This window comes from Rhinolophus sinicus, linkage group LG01 (genome assembly GCF_036562045.2).
Source record: "Rhinolophus sinicus isolate RSC01 linkage group LG01, ASM3656204v1, whole genome shotgun sequence".
Lineage (NCBI taxonomy): Eukaryota > Metazoa > Chordata > Mammalia > Chiroptera > Rhinolophidae > Rhinolophus > Rhinolophus sinicus.
In genome coordinates, this window is record NC_133751.1 from 138,171,887 (window position 1) to 138,194,377 (window position 22,491).

Consider the following 22,491-nt stretch of genomic DNA (forward strand, 5'->3'; position numbering starts at 1 on the left):
TTAAGCATGTTAAATACTCTCCATCCGGTAATGCCTCTGTGAGGACAGAGCCCCAGAGAGCAGTTTCCCGGGCTCTCGGCCTCATGTGGACTGGTGCTGGCTCGGGTGGTGAACGGCCATCAGCTGTGGCTAGTTGGCTGTCAGCTGTAACCGGTTAGCCATTAGCCACTGATATAACTGCTGTGGCCGAGCTAGCAAGCGCGGAGTGTGGATTACGGATTGCGGGGAGGCAGAGTGCAGTTAGCAAGTGAGGTTGGTTGGCAGAGAAGTGGACGGCGGATTCTGCATCGTGTGTGGCTCCTGCTTCCTGTGTCTCCAACGCCGCCAGCGAGAATATAATGGTATGACTCCCCTATCTATGGCTCCGTGGGTGTTCCTTTTTGGCCTCATCATGTCCTGCGTTCTTATGTGGGGAGCGGGACCAGAGACCCCGCATACCACCCTGCATGGCAGTCTCGTACTCTCATTTTTTGGTTGCTACAAGAAATAAAATTCTGACTACTAGGGTCTATAACGAATGCTAATAGGCATATGGGTCCAGTGCTTTAACAAAAAACGAAAGATGTTTCTTCTCATAAAGTCCTCTAGAGCCATGCTGGCCAATGGTAACCACTAGCCACACAGGGAGACTGAGCATTTCAAATGTGGGACTCAATTTTTAATTTAATTTTTATTACGTTTAATTTAAAAACTGATACTTGAGTCAATTAGAAAATTTTAAGTATGTTTGGAACAATTTCAAAATCTACTTCAGCTAAAAAATGTATCGCATCTAAAGAACAAGTATTTCCAATGAATATTTAGTGAATTAAGATATGCTTTGGTTATAGACATACACTGAATTTCAAAAACTAAACACAAATGAAAATAAAGGAAAACACTTCATTAATAATTTTCTATACTGATTATAGATTAAAATGTTTTTGGTATATTAGATTAAATAGCATTTATTATTAAAGATGTCACCTTTTTTTTGGTTATATGTGCCTCACATATTTCTAGTGGACAATGGTACACTAGCATGAAGTTCCTCAAGTTTTAAAACTCATGCCTCATCCAACCCTGTGGGGACAGAGTTCCCGAGAGCAGTTTCCAGGCTCTCGGCCTCATGTGGAAAGTGCTGGCTCGGGTAGTAGATGGCCATCAGCTGTGGCTAATTAGCCATCAGCTGTAACCAGTTAGCCACTAATATAACTGCCGTGGCTGCGTTGGTTGGTTGGCAGAGAAGCGGACGGCGGATTGTGGATCGTGTGGCTCCTGCTTCGTGTGTCCCACGAAGAGACTGGGGTACAGGAAGACCCCTTGTTGGGGTACTGGCGGATGTTTGCTCCCTGTGTCTCCAACCCAGCCACAAAGGAGAATATAGTGGTATGACTCCCCTATCTATGGCTTCGTGGGTGTTTCTTTTTGGCCTCACCATGTCCTGAGTTCTTATGTGGGGAGCGGGAGCTGAGACCCCGCAGGCCACCCTGCATGACAATCAGCATTTCTGTCTCTTATTACTGCTGAGATTATAAAGGCAAACCTTGGTTGTAAAGGGATAGGATTATATCAACGTATTTCATAAGACTGTAATTCCTTTTCCGATGCAAGTGCCAGGAATACACAGTAGAGGGCAGTATACCTCCACTAACTAAAACACTGGCTGTTTCAACATATTCAACATTTTGTTAGATAATTTGCCTGTTTTGAAAAAAATATCCTGTATCTAATGTTTAAAAATTAATAAAGGTGAAACTCTGATATATACAGTTGACCCAGGAACAACGCGAGGGTTAGTGGTGCCAACAACTCCCTACCCCCAGTCAGAAATCCCTATACATGTAACGACTCCCCCAAAACTATTACGTTGGTGCAAAAGTAATTGCAGTTTAAAAGGTTAAAAATAACTGCAAAAAACGCAATTACTTTTGCACCAACCTAATACTAATAGCCTGCTGTGGATTGGAAGCCTCACCAATAACAGTTGATTGACACATATTTTGTACGTTATATGTATTATATACTGCATTCTGTCTTACAATAAAGTAAGCCATAGAAAAGAAAACGTTATTAAGAAAATCTTAAGGTAGAGAAAACACATTTACAGTATTTATTGAAAGAAATGTGCATATAAGTGGACTCGTGCAGTTCAAACCTATGTTGTTCAAGGCTCAACTGGACAATCAAGTTGGATATAAAAGTTACCTGTCTGCAGAAAAATAACAGTGAATCTTACCTTCATAACAACAGGTTTCTCAAAATTATAAACAGAATGGGCCTTCCTTTGAACAAACTTCTGAAACTCTGGACAGAAAAAGCAACGACAAAGTTAGTACCTTTAAATAGCGTGGGGAAGAGTCAGAAAGAAACTACCAAAATACCAAAGTCTCGTCTCACCATTGTAGACCATTTGAAAATTAAAGGGCTCCTCTTCATAGATGTCATTTAAATGTTTCATTGCTATTATAAGACAGATTTCCAAGACTGACAGACCTATAGTAAAAGGGAAATAAACTATGAATTGTAGTTTACTTACTGATACATAGACTGAAGTAACTGTCCACCAAGTAGAATGATCAAGTGGAAAATCATGGATTTGAGAGGTGGGAGGAGGTCAAGACCATCCCAGGTTCAAATGTATTTTATTTACTATTATTTATATAATCGTAAGCAAGTTACTCAACCTCTCTGAGCTTAGTTTTCATATCAGCAAAATAAGGATCTTTCTTAACTCAAGAGATGTTATAAAGATGAGAGATAATATCAAGCACTTAACCATATGGCCTACAGTAAACATACACTGAAGCTGCTGTAATTATTATGTAATTTTAAATCACATAGGGACCTTGATTATTCAGAGAATCCCTAAATCCCTGGAAATTATATCTAAATTTTTTTTCCTGGAGATAAGTTTCCTTAGATTCGCAAAGGGGATAGTGAACCCAAATGGCTGGAAGCCATTACTTTTCAGTAGCACCTGGTGCAACAAGAGCACTTGCAATATACAGTCTTAGCTGAATTTCCAACGTAGCAAGGGAGGCCATCTATCTTCTGTCACTTTAAATGGAAGCGACAGTACCTTTCAAAGGGCTAGGTTAAAGGCTGAATAGATATAAAAGTAGTCTGCATATAAAGCACTATACACAACATTAACTGTAATTGTGAAAAGCATTCCATTATTTAAATTTAAACCTATACAAAACTATTAACTAAGTTTCTTACCATGTAGAATATTTGCTTTAGAATCCATGCTACAAAGCTGGTTTGCCTCCATCAGATCTGGCGCAGTAATAAACGGGTGTGATGTTGTTACACGATTTAAAGCAAGCATCTAGGGAAATGAGGATCAGAAAAGCAATTACATATTTACTTAGGCAATTTGGAGATATTACTGAATAAAACTTCTTATTTGGAGAGTCTATTCTTATTAGAGAGTAAATATTAATGCTTGGGAAAATATTCTCTCATATTCGGCTCTATTAAAATTTAGTATTTCAATTCATATACCATAAAACTCTATAAATGTAAAGCATAAAAAAAAGTTTTGCTGTTCTCCCTACTGCTTCTCACTTGTGTCTTTTTTATTTATAACTCCTTGAAAGAAAAACATTTAAAAAGGAGTAGGGCAAGGAAAAGACACCAAAAATAAGTAAGAATATTATTTAAAGCCCCAGACCAAACCAAACCAAAAAGGCATTTCTGTGACTAGCATAAATTTTCCTTCTACCCAATCAACAAGTCCAGGTTAGTGGTAAGTGACAGACAGAAAAACTAGCCACTTTCATTTCAATTGTATAAAAAGGAAAAAGATAAAAACCAAAATTACACCCAGAAACAATTCTCCCTAAAAACAGAGTCCACATTTCATGTAGCTCGATGTCTTGCCAACAACTAACACAAAGCCTGGACTTAAAGATTATTTACATTTAAATAGAGTTAGCAGATTTAGTCAATAAAAATGAACAACATCCAGGTGAACAATAAATGATTTTCTTTATGTAAGTATATACTAAGTCATATTTGGGACATATTTAGACTAGAAAGTCTCTCCTCCATTTTAACCAGGGTTCAGGGTCCTCAGTTGAGCAGAAGAGTTTGGCGATCCTTGTACTTCATTCCCCTACTGGCAGGGAACTGAGTACCCAGTAGCTTCTTCCCTTTCTCTTTTCTTTTCTAATAAAATATTTTTGACATACAAAAAGGCAAGAGAATAATATAATGAATATCCATGACCACTTCCTCAGTATTAAAAAATGTAATTTTATATAGTTGAAGCCCGTCTCTTCCACGGTTGGACTCTACTTTTACACACACACACACACACACACACACACACACACACACAAAAATCATGTCTTTCTTCTATATGTGTCTGTATTCCTAGACAATACAGAGCAATTTTGAAGTTTTATGTAAGTACGGTATTGTACTGTTGCAACTCTCTTCACTGAACATTATGAGAATGTATACATGTCAAGGTGTCACATCTAGTTTATTCATTTTTTTCCTGTTGTATTCCTTTGCATATACTCAAATTTAATTATTCTTTCCCTTATTGATGGACATCTATTTCCTTTTTTTTACAATTATAAATAAGGCTGCGATAAACAATGCTGTACAGGCTCTCCTGTAGCATCTGAGTTTCTCTAGATGCCTAAGTTGCCAAATTCTTCTCCAAAATACCCCTGCATATTTGCTTACACTATTAGCAGCAATAAATTTTATAGTCGCAGACACCATACTATCAGACATAAACTTTGACACTCACTAGACTGGCAGAAAAAAAAAAAAGGTTTAATTGTAGTGTTTAATTATGTAAAGTTTAAATTGTACCATTTTCCTGTTAGTGGAGAGGTTAAACATGTTGGGATTCCACATTGGTGGATTGCTTGCTCACATTCTTAGTTCATTCCTTTATGGATTATTAGAAGCTCTTTATATATTATGGATAGTGTATGCATTGCATATATGCTCTCCCTGTCTTCAGTTTTCTATGGTATCTTTTGCCCAGACATTTAAAAATTCACTGTAATTAACTTTATCTATTTTTTTCTTTACTTTCATAGCTTGTGATGTGTGTATCTTCTCTAAAATCTTTCCCTACCGTGAGATTACAAATATATTCTCTTTATTTTTTTCTAAATTTCTGAAAGTTTTATTTTTGTACATATGGTTAGGTTTATCGACCTGGAATTTACTTTTGGATATGTTAATGAGGGTGTTTTTTCCTATGTGTGTAAGTCCTAATTTTTTGTTGAAAATTATCCAAACTATATTTAATCTTAATTAAGTCTTTCCCTCTTCTTTATAATTTCCACCAATTCCAAAACTTTTCTTAAGACAAACAAAAAACAACAACAACAACAACAACAAAAAATCAAGCCATTATCTTGAATTAAAAATATAAAAATATAGGATACGGGGGTGGGGAGGGCTGGCCCAGTGGCTCAGGTGATTGGAGCACCGCACTCTTAACGCCGAAGGCCACCAGTTCGATTCCCACATGGGCCAGTGAGCTGCACCCTCTACAGCAAAGGCTGTGAACAACGGCTCTCCCTGGAGCTCGGCTGCTGTGGGCTGCTGTGTGCTGATGTGCTACCAGCCTCGCTGGCCGGCAGCCGTTAAGTGCCCAGCAGCCGAGAAGAGCTGCTGTGAGCGGCCGACCAATGACCGGCGACTGACTGCCTCAGCCGTGGGGTGGGGAGGGGGGAGTGCAAGGCTCATAATACCAGCATGGGCCAGGGAGCTGCGCCCTACACAACTAGACTGAGAAACAATGAACAATGGCTTAAAAACTGGGGTGGGCATGGGGCAAAGAAAAAGTATAGGATACTGGAAAAACAGTGGTTGTTCATGTTAACAATTGTGAGACAGATTGTCACAGAATAATGAGAAAAGTGTGTGTGTGTGTGTATCCTCTATATACCGTAAGTTAGTAAATAACGTCTATTTTGATATATAAATAACTAAAAACCCTACTTTAAAAATTCTTAATCCCCAAAATTATTTTATAATAAAGACAGCTGTTGGTGAAAGTGGCAGTGATTTTGATGGATAGGAGGGAGATTGCTAAGAAGTTATAGGGAGAAAAAAACACTCCTATTTCCTCAGCAAAAACAGAAATGGGGAAGGAGAATCTATAAACAAACAGCAGAACCATATAGCAAAGTAGGACACAAGATTGAAGCCAGAGAGCCTTGGATTTGAGTCGGGTTAGCAGTCTGCTAGCTGTGTGACCTGGGGCAAGTTATTTAATGAGGAGCCTCAGTTTCTTCAAAAATAAGGGTAAAAACACCAAAGGATATGGTAAAGGTTAGATATAATGTTGGTAAAAGAACTATATTACCTGGCTCATGTGCTATTCAGTAAATGATACCTATTATTATGAATGAAAGTGACCAAGGAGAAATTCATGAAACAAGTATTTTTTTTCCTTGAAAGGTATTTACCATAGATAATTTCCTGGAAATACTAAGCTAATATCAAATACTCTTAGTGAAAGAAGAGCTTTAATTTTCACAACAATAAAATGCCCCTTTGATACTGTTTAAGATTAAGATGTAATTACTGTGTGAAAGACCATAACCAGGTGGGATTTATTCCAGGTATGCAAAGCTGGTTCAACATTCAAAAATCAAGCAACATATCAACAAGCTAACGAATAAAATCACAGATCATATCCATTGATACAGAGTAAGCATTTGACAAAATACAATACCCATTTGTAAAAAACTCTAAGCAAGTTAGGAACAGATGAGAATTACCCTAACTTGATAACATGTATACAAAACCTACAGCTTACATCATACTTAATGGTAAAAGAGTAAATGCTTTCCCCCTAAGATAGAAAAATGGGCAATGATGTGCGTCCTCACCACTTATGTTCAACATGGTAGGTGAAGTTCTAGTCATGGCAGTAAAACAAGGAAGAGAAATAAAATATATCAGATTGTAAAGGAAAAAGAAAACTATTTGCAGATGATATGACTATTTCAAGGGATTCCTAATAAACTCCTAGATGAGGTCAGCAAGCTTGCAGAGCACATCAACATACAAAAATCAATTGTGTTTCAATACACCAACAATAAGCATGCTGAAATCAAAATTAAAAACAAAATACCATTTACAGCTACTCCAAAAAAGTTAGATACTTAGATATACACTTTAAACATATAAAAACAGAATCTGTGTCATAAAAATTATAAAATGATGATGAAAGAAATCAAAGAAGAACTAAAGAAAAGGAGAGATGTACCCTATTCAGAGATTGGAAGACTCAATGTAGTAAACATGTTAATTCTCCCCAAATTTACCAACAGGGTTAAACAATTCCCATCAAAACAATTATCTGGTGAAATAAAATGAATGATAAAAATAAAGCTAATACAAACCAATAGCATGTGTAATGACCGCAGATTTTTGCTGACATTGAAATGTTTCTGTAGTACTTCTCGCACATTTCTATCTTCTGAGAGGCACTAGAGGAAAAAAAATAAAACAGAAATAAGGAATAATGCAGTTTAGAACTTAAACATAGTCTTGTGCCTCAATAGTTGGTATACCTCATTAATGCTATTTATTATTAAATAGGTGCCAGTGTTTTTTGTAGAACACAAAAATCAAAATCAAGTTGCCAGTCTATTGATTTTCTTCTTATCCCTCTACATTAATTCAATAGACACAAAGATAAAACATAATTCTTGCTACCCCAAAATTTCTAGTCTAAAAACGGAATCTGTACAGTGATACTAGTGGGATGATCAAAATGCAGCGCAAAACACAACAGAGCATACGAGTTACTATTGTTGGGAAAACAAGTTGAAGTATTACAAAGAATGCTTAACCTGCATGAGTCAATAGGTTAAAAAGGAGAAGATTCCGGTTATAGGGAATAGCATGAGTAATGTGGGAAGACTGTGGCATACTGAGGAGATGAGTAGTCACGTTATCCTGAGTTTCAGTTACTGGCAAAGTGATTACATGGAAAGACAGGAAGGAAAACCTGCTTGGAATCAATTACTATTGTCTCTACAGACACAAAGAGGGTCTGAATTAATACAGTGGTGTGAAAACGAGAGAATTAAGACATTTATGAAAGATATGTCTGATGGAGAATCAACTGCTAAGAAGTGGAGGAGAAAGGGTTTGAGAGGGGAAAGAAAAGAAATCCGAGGTGATATTATGGGATATAGAATGTCCCAGGAGGAGTGGAGACAGAGAGGTGGTCAGAAAGTGGCACTTGGATTATCAATATTGAAGAAGTAGATGGAAAAGTGGAGCAAAGTAAGAGACTGAGGAAGATGCAGAAGGCTGGAAGAGAACACAAGAGAGAGCAAGGAAACCGAGGGAAGAAAACTTCAAGAGGGAAGTGGTGATCAAAAATGTAAAGTACTTTGTATAAAGAAATTAAGATATATTTTGAGAAGAAGTTAACGGCTTTGGAAATTCGGAGATCAATAGGGCCCCTTGAAACAGCAGCATCTGAAAGAACTCAGGATTAATGAGAGGTACGCTTGGCAATGAAGAAAAGATTAGATGAAAGGAGAGTAAATTCAAAGTTGGCAGAGCCACGAATGGCTTGGGGAAGACTGACATCATTTTTTAAAAAATCATCTGCAAGGAATAAGGATTATTCCTTAAAAAAAAAAAAAAAAAGTTCCAAAGCTCAGGAAACTAAGTACTAATTATTTCTATATTTTCTGGAGCTAAAACTGCATGTCTCTACTTCTTCCACTGTAAGAAGACTCAGATTCAGAAATACGTTCTAGTCTAATGAAATGCAGTTTTATGCTCTCGGTAAATATACTATCATCCTTATTTCCTTGCTATTGTTCTTAGTCTTCTCTTTCTATTTTAAAGGGCTTGCTGTTACTATACATATCTTTTTATTATAAATGGTCAAAGACGCTTTCTGAGTACACAAAATGAACATAAAATAGTAAAGCCAAGTAATTCAAATAAAAAACCTTTTGGAAATTAGTTGTAGTCCTGGCTTCTGCAATTGTTGACTCTTAGCAAGTTACTTATAAAATTGATGTATTTATATCAGAGCACTTAGGAAAAACAAAGAAAATTACCTGGGACAAAAATATTGATGAAATAAATTTTCTCTGCAAGAATTCAATTCTTTTTTAAACAAGTATTTTTTTAAAAATAAGATGTGTTAAAGGGTTAGTCTCCTTTACACTGCCTTTCTGTTTATCTCCACTTCTAGATGTCTGAATCCAACTCCCCTTCTTTCTAAAAGCTATCACCTTCTTGCTCCCATAATTATTCAATCGGCTTTAAAATAAAGTCAACAAGATATGTATGGGAGCCATTAAAAAATAAAAACTCATTACATTTTTAATTTCACCTTGATTCAAACACTATAAATTACTTGAGGATAAGGCTATTATCAATAACCACTTATTGGATGTCTATTATATTTAACTAATTATGATAGTAATTGAAGATATTACATCTTAGGTTTTGAAACATGACTGAACTTCTGATGTTTCTGGATTAAAAGCTCCCTTATGGTTGGCTCAGGAAATGATGGAAGGGAAATAAGACAGAGACTGACTGACGTCACATACAGGAACAAGGGGGAAATTCCCAGAAATAAGGCAGATTCCCCCCCCCGCCCCCCCACCCCAGTTGCTCAGAGAAGCAGGTTACATTTCCTTTTCACTGATAAGCACAGGGGCAGCAGTCGCAGAAGCAAGTTCTTACTATGCTGAGTGCACAGCGTTTGGCTGATGCCTCCTTCACAGGCAAATTCTAAGCAGTGTTACAGGATTACACTTGCACTTCAGGCCTCATGCTGCTCCAGGAATACCTTCCCGGCAGCAGTGTATGTACTAAATCTCCTAGTCAGTTGCTGCTAAACTTTCTCACCTTCTGTTAGCTAAGCAGGGGAGGTTTAAGACAGTAGGTAAATCTTCCTTAAACTTTAGCTATAGTACTTTGGGGGATTTCCTTTGAGGAGAATTAGCTATGGTTCTTTTTTTGCAGAGATTTCCCTCATACTGCCACGCTGAGATGGTGTTTCCTCTGCTTGCATATTTGACTCATTTGGGGTAGGGCTAAAACATTCAAGTTCGGCAGGAGGTCCAGGCTCAACACTATCCTCAAGATATTTCTTGGATGAGATTTCATAGGTGACCTGTTATCTGTACCATAGCTTTTGGGTTAACCTTGGAATCAGAAAAACTTCTTGGATAGTCAGCATTGAGGGAAAGGATAGCTCCCTCAGTGCAATCCCCACCCCGCCCCCACCCACGGGGCAGGGGCTCTGGCCATGGTGCTGACATACTGTGCAAGTGGAGTTTATTTATTAGCATAACAAAGGGAGGTGTCAAATGATGACTAGGATGGGGAAGAAAATATTAAAACTAAGAGATATACACTCCAGTGGTACGAGTTTTACCTTATAAAAGAACTGCGAGATGTCAAAAAGATGACAGAATGGTGCCCACAGGCATTCTTACCATCTGGCCCTAAGCTCCGTGCTACAGGATCAGCAAACAAGGACCAAAACCTAAGGGTGAGCCACTCCACTATGACACGGTTACCCTTTTCTCAGTCATCCAGTTATGCTTCCCCATCTACTTCTCTAATACATCCACCCAACTCTGGGAAGGACAGAAAGATGGATGACAGCACAGTAAAACCTGAGTCACCTTAGGAAAGAAAGTGAGCAAGGATATAAATAAAAGATCTGGGACAGTACAGCAGATATTTAAATACTAGGAAAGAATACACTTGAATCTCCAAGACAGAAAAGCACACTGTGGTAACAAGAACAGTAAGTTCAAGAGCTGTAGAAGGTGAAAATATGAGGCACTGAAATGTGGATTCAGAAGCCAAAGATCCAGAGTTCTGACCTCCTCTAGTCCCAGGTACGGGAAGGGGCAAAGTGGGAGCACCAACTATAAAGTGTTCCTAAAAATGGAATCTTGTAATTAGATACAGTATCAGAGAAAACTTGCCCTAGCTAACAAATATCTGAGTCCCAGGCAAGATTAATTTGGGGAAGGGGGTGGAAGTAAGGACCCACACCTAATTATATCATGGCATTTTAAGGATAATTATATCATGAATTTTAAGGATAAAGTCAGCAGATTTAACATACAATTCCGTATAGTGATATTAAGAAAAATAATATGAAATTATCAATCAGAACAAAGTAAAAAAGGTAAAACAACTAATAATATATAAAATTTGAACCCTTTATGTAAAAACTAATATGTCTATAAGGTCTGAAATCCTATAAACCAAATTAAATACTCTGAAGTAAAACAAGGAAAGATGAGTTTGTATATAAGGAACACTTCTACTTTTACCATGTATTCTTATGCACTGATTACGTTTTGTTCAATGAACTTTTAATTAAAACAAGGAATGTGTCAGAATTAATAATGGTTACATAAGCAGAGTGTATTTTATTATCAAAACAAGACTAAAGTTTCAATTCTGCAAGATGAGTAGGTTCCGGAGCTGCCAGGTACAGCACTGTGACTATGGGTAATAACATTGTATTGTACACTTGAAACTTGTTTGGTCGACAGATCTTAACCGTTCTCACCACGTTAAAAAAAAAGACATGATCCCTATGTGAGGTGATATATTAAATAGCTTGATTGTGGTATTTCACAATGTATATGTACACCAAAACATCAAGACGACACCATAAATACATACAAGTTTTAATCTGTCAATTATACCTCAACAAAGATGGGGAAAAACAAGAATCATTTAAAAGTAAGATACTTTAATGCAAAATTCTTACTTTTAATTTGGCATTGACATGTAAGAATAAAATCAGTATTGCTTTAACGTGAGCCAGTAAATACAGGCTGTGTCACTCTATCCATACATCTAATCATTCTTACTCATTATTATTTATTTAATATTAGAGACCAGTTTTTCCCATCTTTCAAAACCAAGGACTTAATATTATTTTCCATTTTCACAGGATCCATCTTTTTGTAAGATTCTATTTATGGGGACTTATTTTGCAACATTGTTTTTCAGTTAGGTTTTCTCTCTCCCTCTATCTCTCTCTCGTTCCCTCCCTTTTTCTTCTCCCTCCCAACTGAAACTTGTTAGCATAAGATAAATTGCCGCTAGTATGTTGAGTTGATATAACAATGGCCCATACAAGTTAGGCTGTTCAACTTAAGTGTAGGTAAATGTATAGAGTCCACAAGGTTTAGTAAATCTTTAAAACAACATATGAAGGTGACTGTAGATTCCGACATGGGGTTTGCTAATGTAGTTAATATAACCAGAAGCGCCACAGCCTGGACTGCCTCTGAATAGACCAAATGAGATAAAGCTAAAGTTGTATGAGCACTAGAGGAAAAAAAAAAAAAATCACATTGGATAGGTAGGTATGAATCACTAAAAGTAATATATTTTAAACTTGTAAAATAAAGAAAATACTTTTTTTATGATTGAAATACATTAACAAAATAACCTAAAACATAAACCAGACATAAATACAACAAAAATCTTGTAAAGATCTTTTGAGAGAAAAAAATTTATGAGCTACAACATTTCAACTGTCTTTTAAAAGACAATACACACACACAAAAGTGCATAATTTGTATTAATGCAGTTTTCATGCCAGAGTAACATTAGAAGCTTTGTGCTAATTTATAAATTTTAAAAATTTGTAAGCTTTAATTACTTTCAAATAGTATAGCAAGGCACAAAAATTAACATTATTGCTTTTGTTCAAAGTTACCTGAACATTCTCATTCCACTTCTCAGCGAAAAGCTTGTCTGGAAATTCTGCAGGTAGAGATAATTGTTCTTTAAATATTTTAAGATACTGTGGAAAACCAAATGAATTCATTAAGTGTATCTGCCGGTGAGAAAATCGTGACTTCACTCTTTTTTCTAAGAGTTCCAAAATATCCTTAAAAACAAACAGAAATTCCTGTAAGGTACGTGTTAAAAAAAAACAACAATCTTAGAGGTTTAAGTATTTGAACTATCACCTATAATCAACAATGCTTATCCTGTAATACACAATAAAGCATTACAAAGAATTTATGCAAATCTTTAAAAACTCAAATTATTTCCTTGATCTTCCTCATGGTTACATGGCAGTAGAAGAGAGCATGGCTTGGAAATAAACTAAGCCTCTAAAAAATTTTGTTATACATGCTACTTTAAATAATCCCCTTTAAGCATTTGTAGGCCTCGTGATATCATACTTTTTGCCTACTATGATATTCTCAGCTCATCTTTAACATTCAAACATTTACAATGATTGCTAAAAAAACTGTAACTATCATGGAATAGTTTTATGCTGTAGTAACATTAAGAGTTTTAATAAGGAATTTTGTACATTCTATAAAGAATTCAGATGAAAAATTAAGATAATAAAATGTATTAAGACTTATATTCATGAAAATTTAAACATCTTCTTCATTGTCTTATGTAACAGACTCAAGAAGTGGCATGTGTAATTGAGAAAAGTTCAGTTCACTAACCTACCTACAAATTTAAGCTGAAGCCATGCTAGACTGAAGAAGAGGAAACTGGCAGAAACACAGCATGACAATGGTAAGTTATTCTATTTTTTGGCTTTTGGATGGTAATATTTTAGAAACTACATGTATTTGTGCTATTTTCCCTTAAGAAGTTAGAAATCAAGTTTAATGTCAATTTTCTATAATAAAACAGTGAAAAGAAAAAAAGGCTGTGGTGAGGCCCAGAAATGTGGATTTTTAAATCTACCCAGATATTTTCATATAATAGTTAGGTTAAGAAACCAATTAGATAGAAGAAAGAATTCAAGTGATCAAAATGGGGTTATTGGTTAGTTTGGGAAGGAAGATAGGAAAGATTAATAGCTTAGGGCTAGAGGGGAGGAAGTTGAATGAAAAATGGGAAATGTTTTTATAGCTTAAAGAAAAATATAGTGCCAGTATAAGAGAATTGAGAGAGGAAGTTATGTTCAGAGACAGGAAAGTTATTCATTTATTTTCTATTAAGGAGCAATTCTAGATCACTCATATAGGTAAGTGGCTGAAAGGGAGTACACTCTATGCAAGCAATAATTAGGACCCTAAACTTGGAAATGGAAAGAAAGAGGTGAAAGTATATGATATTTAGTGGTGTAAGTAATGACAAAAGTTGGCAATGTGGGGATAAAGAGAATAGTAAAAACGGGAATTCTACAGGGAAGAGGCTGTTTGCTGGCAAAGCCACTACTCCATCTGTCCTTTTGCTTTTTCCCTATAAACACGGACACATCTAGGCTTGAAGAACTGCGTAGTTGGAGAATGATACGTAACAGGCTAAAAAAGAGCCACTGATAACACTGCTAAGGAGCTCCTGACCCTTTATTTGGTCTTTCACTGGGTCAGTAACATTTGCCACTGTGACTTCTACCCGAAGGAAGATTTTTTTTTTCTGGAAAGAAGAAAGGTAGCTACTCAAGGAGGAATAGACATGTGAAAAACCAGCCAGATGTTCTATGAGGGAGGCTTATTCTGAAGGCACACATCATAGCTGTGGAGCACTGGGGAAGGAGGAGAGAGCAACACTCTCCATAGAAAAACAGTAGTAATAGAACTACTAAAAAATGACTTTGTAAAGAGTTTCAATTTTCTGAAAAAAGAGAAAGGTGTAGGAAAGAAGAATAAGTAAATGGGCCTTATTTCCAGAGATAAGTACATATGTAGTTGAAATAGTATCATTTTGAGTTGATTCCAAGCATTTTCAAAATACGGACTCTTAAATGTAAAGTAGAAACTATGAATATTAGTGATTTTTATAAAATGGTGGTAACATTATTTACTGTATTTTGCCATGTATAATGCGCACCCACATTTTCGGCACAAACTTTCAGGGAAAAAAGTCTTTTGTTTTAATTTTTTAAATCAAATTTTTAATTTGTTTACATTTAGATACTTTTTTGTATTATAATTTTAGTATTTATTTTTTAATATACTATGGTACAAGCAAGTTTATTAACAAATAATTACAAAATACAAGAACAGATACGAGGTACAAGAAATTTTATGTACCGGTAACAAATGTACAATATTTACACATCACAGAAGGCCAAGAACTCTTCATCATTGCAAGTTTGTTGTAAGTGCAACAAAACTGATTATCGTATTCCAGGGTATTACTCTGCATATTGATATTGTTCTTTATTTCTAGAGTTACACTGTTAACTCATAAACATAAATAAAAGAATTAAAAACATTTATATAGATACAGAATTAGTATCACCCATATATAATGCGCATCCTTAGTTTTCCCTCACAAATTTAGGCAAAAAAGTGCGCACTACACACAGTAAAATATGGTAACTTTCTCTTTACTTGCTAATGAAGAAATTATCGATTAGCATAATCTGACTTCATTTTTTATTCAGTGATTGCACTGGAGGGACGGAGGTATTAGTTTATAAGCCTTTGTAATAACTGTTTTCTTATTTTCTTCAACCTGAGTTGAAAAGTGGGATAAATGCACCAGGCATTGGCGAAACACATTTGAAAAAATGCCTAATACAGTGACCTCCCCGTTAGTGACTATGTCAGTAATTAAGCTTATTTTCTAAATAATTACACATATAATTAATTTTTTAATAGAAAGAAAGACTTACCAATCTACATGTAAGACCAATAACAGCTATTGGAGTCTGTGCAGACTGAGAAATGTCAAAAAGATTATAGAGGAGTGTTTGGTTTTTATGATGAGCAAAAAGATCAAATTCATCTAATATGAAGATCACTGGGCAACTACTAGTCCTGTCACCTAAGATAAAATAAGAATTTTATATTAACAATTAATTATATCAACCTTTCTTAAATTTCCAAACCATTTATTACATTTCAGTTTTTAAAACTTAATACAACAAACATGTATTGATAACCTTACTTTGGGTAGGGCATTTACCAATGCATGTAAATTGATTCAACAACAAAATTATTCACTGGACAAGATAACTTCAAGTATTTCAGTCTAATTACAAGACTCTAGTAGTTTACTAAGGAAAAATTAAGAGACTATTATTTTTTAAATTATGTAAACATAGTTCTTTTATTATCAGAAAATTGATATGGATCTTTTAACACCTACGCAGAGCAAAACACGTTGGGATTGAATATAAAGAGTCACTAATTTATGCTCAAAACTTTTGCTTCAGAAGAGTCTTGTTTAGTTAGTAGAAATACGAAGTATATCTTTCCATAGAAATAATTATAAACAATGGTTAACTATGAAGTTCAACCAAAACCACTTTAACTTCTTCTAATCTCAAATTTAGTATTTCAAAAATCGGGAAAAGTTCAACATGACTCTGTGGATTCATTTTTCTTAGCAAAAAAATCACTATTACTTTAGCAAAAAAAAAAAAAATCACTATTACCTAAAGGCTTAAGATTTTATATTTGCATAAACAAGTGAAAAGAAAATCTGACAAAGGTACACTTACTACAACAGTATTTAATAAAACATATACACCAACCTAAATGGCAGAAAAACTATAGGGACTACCCAAAAGTCTAGAAATAGATTTACATATTTAGATATTTAGTATTGGTAAAATGTAACATTACATATCAATGAGGAAAAGTGGTTTATTCAAGGTTAGAGTTCCACTTTATACCTTAGTAAAATAAATTCCAGACAAATTAAAAATTAGAAGTATATGTATTAGAGGAAAACATAAGTGAATATCTTCAAAATCTGGAGAGAAAAAATTTTGACTATGTAAAAAATTTAAAACTTCTGTTCAGCATAAAATCCAAAGCAAATTTAAGAGAAAAGAAGGATAAGTGCAAGAATTCCCATAAAAGAATACAAGATAAACATCAATAAAAGGCAAAAGAAAAAAAAAAGGAAATACATAAGCCAGAAAATATCAATGGCCAATAAAAATAGGAAACGATGAGCATCATTACCAAAATTATGCAAATCAAACTAAGAGATGCAATTTTTTCTATTATAAAAATAAATGTTTTGAAATTGTGAAGAAAAAGACATTCTTAAACATGTTTAGAAAATGGACCCTCTAGGGTCATTCGGTAATATTTATTCTTTTAAATGTGGTACCTTTTAATCCAGAACTCTACTCATTGAAATTTACCCGAGGAAATATCTGGATGATTATCTAAGCATTTCCTCCTAATCATACAAAATCAGAAATAAAAGCCTGTGACTGGTGATTAATAAAACATATTTTAAACTATTACAAATTTGTATTTATAAAACAAAATATATGAGAACCATAAAAATGATAATGCAACTCTATTTACTGACAGAAATATGTTCACAACATACTGTTCAGAAGTGAAAAGATGTAGATTATACAATATGGAAAATGATTTTATTATAAAAATTTATTTATAGCATTGATATACTGCAGGTGAATAGAGATATGAAACCAAAGTTAGTTGTGATAATCACTATTACAGTGGTGGGATTAGTGATCATGATTTTATTCTTTTTTATATTTCTTTATTAGTTTTTTTTTTTTTGTAACAGCATGTATTTATTACTTTAATAATTAGGGGAAAAATAAAGCTAAACAAATATCTTTGATACTGTTAAATATTTACCATTACTATTTACCATTTTTTAAAGCTTCCAGAATAAATGAAAGGTTTTCAGCAAAGCTTCCCTGTATAACAAAAAAAGATACCACGATTAGAAGTGAAATAAAGAATAAAAGGGCTGGCTGACTCTTAGACATTATATAGACACACTGTATCTATTTTTTTCTAGTAAATTAATTACTGGTCAGATTCTCACCTGAGTATCTCTATGCTTACAATCTAAAATTTAAATATAAAAGCATAGCACTAAAAATGACATTATTATGTCACGTTCAAAATTTTGTATTTTCTGGATAAAAATATATCAAAATATTAACTTTATATGTAGCTCTTAAGAGCTGCTGTATTATTGTCAGAGAACTAGAAATCCATTGCACTTCGTATCTTCAAACACATCAGGCTCTTGCAAGTCTCAGATTAATTTATACCACTGAAAAAATGACCACGAATTTAAATGAAATGCAAAAGTAAAAGGGAGAATATGCCTCAAATATTAGATACTATAATAATGTGTCTCTATTCAAGAGCATGTTAGGGGTTTTGTATCTATCATATCAAATTTGGCTATGTTTATTTGGAACACAGCCAAACATTTTTGGACACAACTTAAATATTCTAGATGGAAATTAACAGAGTAGCATAGCAGATGCATTATCCAGATGTTCCAGCTTGTGGATAAAGGCCCCATTAAAATATTTTTTCATTAGTCATTCATTTTTACTTCAGATTTTTTTTTTATTTAAAGAAATAGCTAACTTTAAATTTGAGGAGATGAAAAGAAGAAAAGAAACCTATTTGTTTGTTTCCCAGTAGAGAGAACTGATAGAAGATAGCATAAACTTTTAAGAGATTCCACATATTTTGTGATGATTGCATGTTGGCAAGTCAATACTATTTCCAAGGTAGGTAGGGCTAGAGATATTTACCATACCATTAACAAAGGCTCAGGAACAATCTACTGGGAATTCACAGGTCAAAGTTATTCAAAGGCAGCTTATCTTTTGGGTGTTTTTTTAAAAGACTGTTGTACCTGACATTAAATATATACTTATATAAATAGTTATGCACATATTCTAAGTATGTACTTATACAATATGCTGTAAAACAGAAAGGCTCTGTGTTAAGTGACTTAGGTTCTTAATGTCCAGCCTTTGTCATTTTGTGACTTCAGATAAGCTGTTTATGCTCTGAGAGCCTCAGATGCCTAATCTATATAATGTAGAAGTTAAACTATATGGTGATGGAAGGAGAACTGACTCTGGGTGGTGAACACACAATGGGATTTATAGATGATGTAATACAGAATTGTACACCTGAAATCTATGTAATTTTACTAACAATTGTCACCCCAGTAAATTAAAAAAAATTAAAAAAGAAGTTAAACTAATAATCTCTATATCTGACGATTATGGTAACAATAATGATGATAGATTACACTAATCTACATCAATTGGAAACCAAAAGCCAAACTAAGCCTATATAATACCATGTAGGCAACTACAACATTAAATTCTAACAGAAGTTAGAACACTAGATTTACAGAAGGGGCATTTTTAACGTGTACTCCAAAGACCTGCAGACAGTGAAATAACTCATGGCTGGCTCAACTTTTTAGAGATAATTATTGAAAAATAAAATTCCTAAATGCTAGGAGGATTACACAACTATAGCGGTGTCACTGCAGTAGAGAGCACACAGTTTACAGATCACAGTGACAGCAGTGACCAGAAAATGAACTTGGAAGGTATATAACCCACTTCACTGCACAAGCAGTATGAGGGTGAGTCACTTCTTCATGAAAATTAAGGCAGCTGAAAATTAAGCTAATCATTCTTCCCTTGAGGCTTAAAAATCAAGTGACAGGTAAAAAGTTTCTAAAAGTTTCAAAACATTTCTAATGAGTTTCTTTCAAGTTACAATACTGAGGTATGGGTAAGTTTCTGAAAACATTTTAATAGTAAGAGATAACTGACATCTATATTGTATATTACCAGTGAGTATTTTTTTCTCAGAACATAAATGTTTGATGCTTCCTTTTGTCTAGAGCATAAATCTATGAAGTAAGTATAATAAGATTATGCCCACTTAACAGATGAGGAATCTGAGGTATTCATCCATCATGGTCACCAGGTAATCAGTGGTGCAGGTCAAGACGAAAACCCACCCTTTGTAGCTGCAAACTCTGCACACCTTCCACTACTCTCACGCTACCCAAGTCTCAGGGGACTAGAAACAGACCCCTAGAGCACAGTATTTTAAAAAACATATTAACCTATCTCCAGGGATAGAGAATCAGAATATTTACCCTACAAATAAAAAAGTAAGCTCAGACAATTATCTACATAAACCTGGACTTTTAAAGTTATTTTATACCTAGTATAATCTGCTTCAAAAAAAATCTAAACCAAAGATTTGATGAATAAATGCATCCTAGCACATTATATATTTTTATGACAAGAACCTTGCATATTTCAGTTTAGAATCTCTGAACCCTCCCTAGTTTTCCAAAAATATAAAGTTATGCTATACAGACTTTACTTTGAATAGCCTATTTAATAAAAGAAAGAAAGAAAATGATACTTGCAAAAACTTTATCTCCAACTACATTTTCCAGATTTAACTGCCTTGTGATTTCCTTTAGGGCAATTTTATCATTGATCTGCAGCAGTCCTGAAATAAAGTCCATTTAAAAGTATTAAAATGAAATACGTATTTGACACAGTACAGATTATTTTCCAGTCAAGAAAATTTTCTAATGTTTTTTAAATTTAACTTGAGAGGAAAAAAGTCAAAGCCTGTTAATTTATATTATTTCCTTTTTAAAACTCAGCAATGAAGACTGGTAGATTCAAAGAACAATCTCCTTTGGGGTTAGTGTCATTTTAAAAAAAAGAATAGACAAAAACCAAAAGTTCTTAAGTGCCTCCTTTATTTATTTTTTTATTTTCTAAAAATATTGTGTATGATGTGCTAAAGTAAAAGCTGTTACACATGGATCTAGTTTTTAAAATAGTAATCCAGACTTAAAATACACAAGTGAACTTAGTTTCATAATATAAAAAGCTCAAATGTTTTGTATCATTTCCAATGGCAAAATGATGGTAGACTTACCATTTAGGTGCACTTGTAATACATTTTCACTCACTTCTTGTACTTCCATTAGTTCTTTCAAAGCATGGTTTACTATCTAAATAATATTAAAAGATGTATAAAATATTTAATAATAGGTAAAGGATGATAAGCCCATATTTTTAAAACTATGAATAATAGGAAAACAATATAAACAGGTTGCCATTTTAAATTAAAAAATAAAATTGCAGACGCTCTACAAAGAAAAGGTTAAACTAGAACATCTAGTGTCTCACTCTTAAGATGCCACAGCCAGGATTGATGCCACTCTCTCTCAATCATCTACCTAAACTTCTAATGAATGTTTAGAAACAACCTGCAAGTTTTCAAATTTCTCTGAAAACTATGGACACTTAGAAACTTCATGTCTCTGTCAGTTCATAATAAGTCTCTAACATTCACTCTACTAAGTATCATTGAACTCTGTTAAAAGCTATTGAAAATATGTATCAGAAAAATGCTAATGATTGCAAAACATCTATCCCCAATATATCAATTTCTATGAAATACATGAAATGAAAATCAAAAAAGTAAGAAATTCCATTAGATTAACTTGAAAAAGAGATGTTCCCTCTGTTAGTTTTTAGGTATAAAGAGAAAATCCTTATTACAGAAACTTAAGAGCTTGCAATGAAAAAATTATTACTACTAATAATATACTTAAAATAATCATTACTATTAAAAATATTCTTAGAAAGTATTGTACCACCTTAAAGTGTTCAATTATAAAGGTTCACATTTTTATAATTTTTAAAATAATTTTTATATAACAGGTTTCTATACTTACATTCTTTATATTTTTTGATTTGTGACATCTCATCACTCATTGCAGTATCATATATATCTCTTCATAGTAATATTACATACATTTTAAATGTGTAAATGAATAGAATTAAGAAAAGAAAAAAAGCTTTTTAAAAGACAGAATAATGACGAAGCTCTATTCCTTCTAATATTAAAATACAAGGGGACTATTACAAAATAAATGGTCCAGGAAAACAGGATGTATATATTAAAAAAAAGAAGAAAAAGTTAGTAAAGATGACATCAAAATTAAGTGAGAATAAAAGAATTATTCAACAAAGGCATTGGGAAAACTGGTAACATATTTTGAAAACCAAAATACTATTTGTATTTGCAGTACTCTACCTATGTCATTGTAACATCTTTGTGCAATAGGAAGCAAATATCCTCATTTTAAACTATTAGTTTTCACAACAGGATATCCAACATACTGGCTATTCCTGGTTTATTTGTACAGTTTTGATAGCATACAAATTGTACCTCAGAACCCAGGTAGTCTAGGACCTCTTTAAAGGAGGCAGTCTCAAAATATCAACTGTCATACCATGCATAAAATGCCCAGCTGAAAAGTGACATTCTTTATAGAGAACTGTCAAACGAGGTGGTACTTCTCTGCCTTTGGATCAAGTCGAACCCTAATACAAGAGTTCATCCCTGGAAGATAAAACTCGGGCTCTCAAAATACGGCCTTTGCCACATTTTCTTAGTAATCTGCTATGTTCTTGCCCCCACCTCTTGATATTTGACTTACATAATAATTACATATCCCTGACTCTGATTTCATGTTTTAAATCATTTTATGTTTGATGAATTGTTAAAATCCATTTCAAATTCTTTGCAGAATGAAATGAGGTTAATAATAGTACCTTCATTTTACATATACATAAGAGAGTTATAACAGGTTTACAGCACTCTTTCCAATGAATTTATTTGAGCACCAAGTTATTACGATTTGCCTGGATTAACTCACAGCTTTTTTATGGTGTGCGTGTGTATGGTCTGAAAT

General features: G+C 34.0%; 1 protein-coding gene across 3 annotated transcripts in view; it reads right to left on the bottom strand.

Annotated features, from left to right (window-relative positions):
- The window catches only part of ORC4 (origin recognition complex subunit 4), a 69,622-nt gene that overhangs the window by 1,659 nt on the left and 45,472 nt on the right, over positions 1-22,491 (bottom strand). For all 3 annotated transcript variants that reach the window (XM_074336008.1, XM_074335999.1, XM_019737417.2), the window contains exons 5-13: positions 20,664-20,739; positions 20,137-20,222; positions 17,569-17,617; positions 15,599-15,750; positions 12,716-12,889; positions 7,374-7,460; positions 3,205-3,313; positions 2,380-2,475; positions 2,219-2,286 (exon numbers count right to left, since the gene is read on the bottom strand). In XM_074336008.1, the coding sequence (XP_074192109.1) occupies positions 2,219-2,286; positions 2,380-2,475; positions 3,205-3,313; positions 7,374-7,460; positions 12,716-12,889; positions 15,599-15,750; positions 17,569-17,617; positions 20,137-20,222; positions 20,664-20,739 (897 nt within the window). The remainder of the gene's footprint in view (positions 1-2,218; positions 2,287-2,379; positions 2,476-3,204; positions 3,314-7,373; positions 7,461-12,715; positions 12,890-15,598; positions 15,751-17,568; positions 17,618-20,136; positions 20,223-20,663; positions 20,740-22,491) is intronic.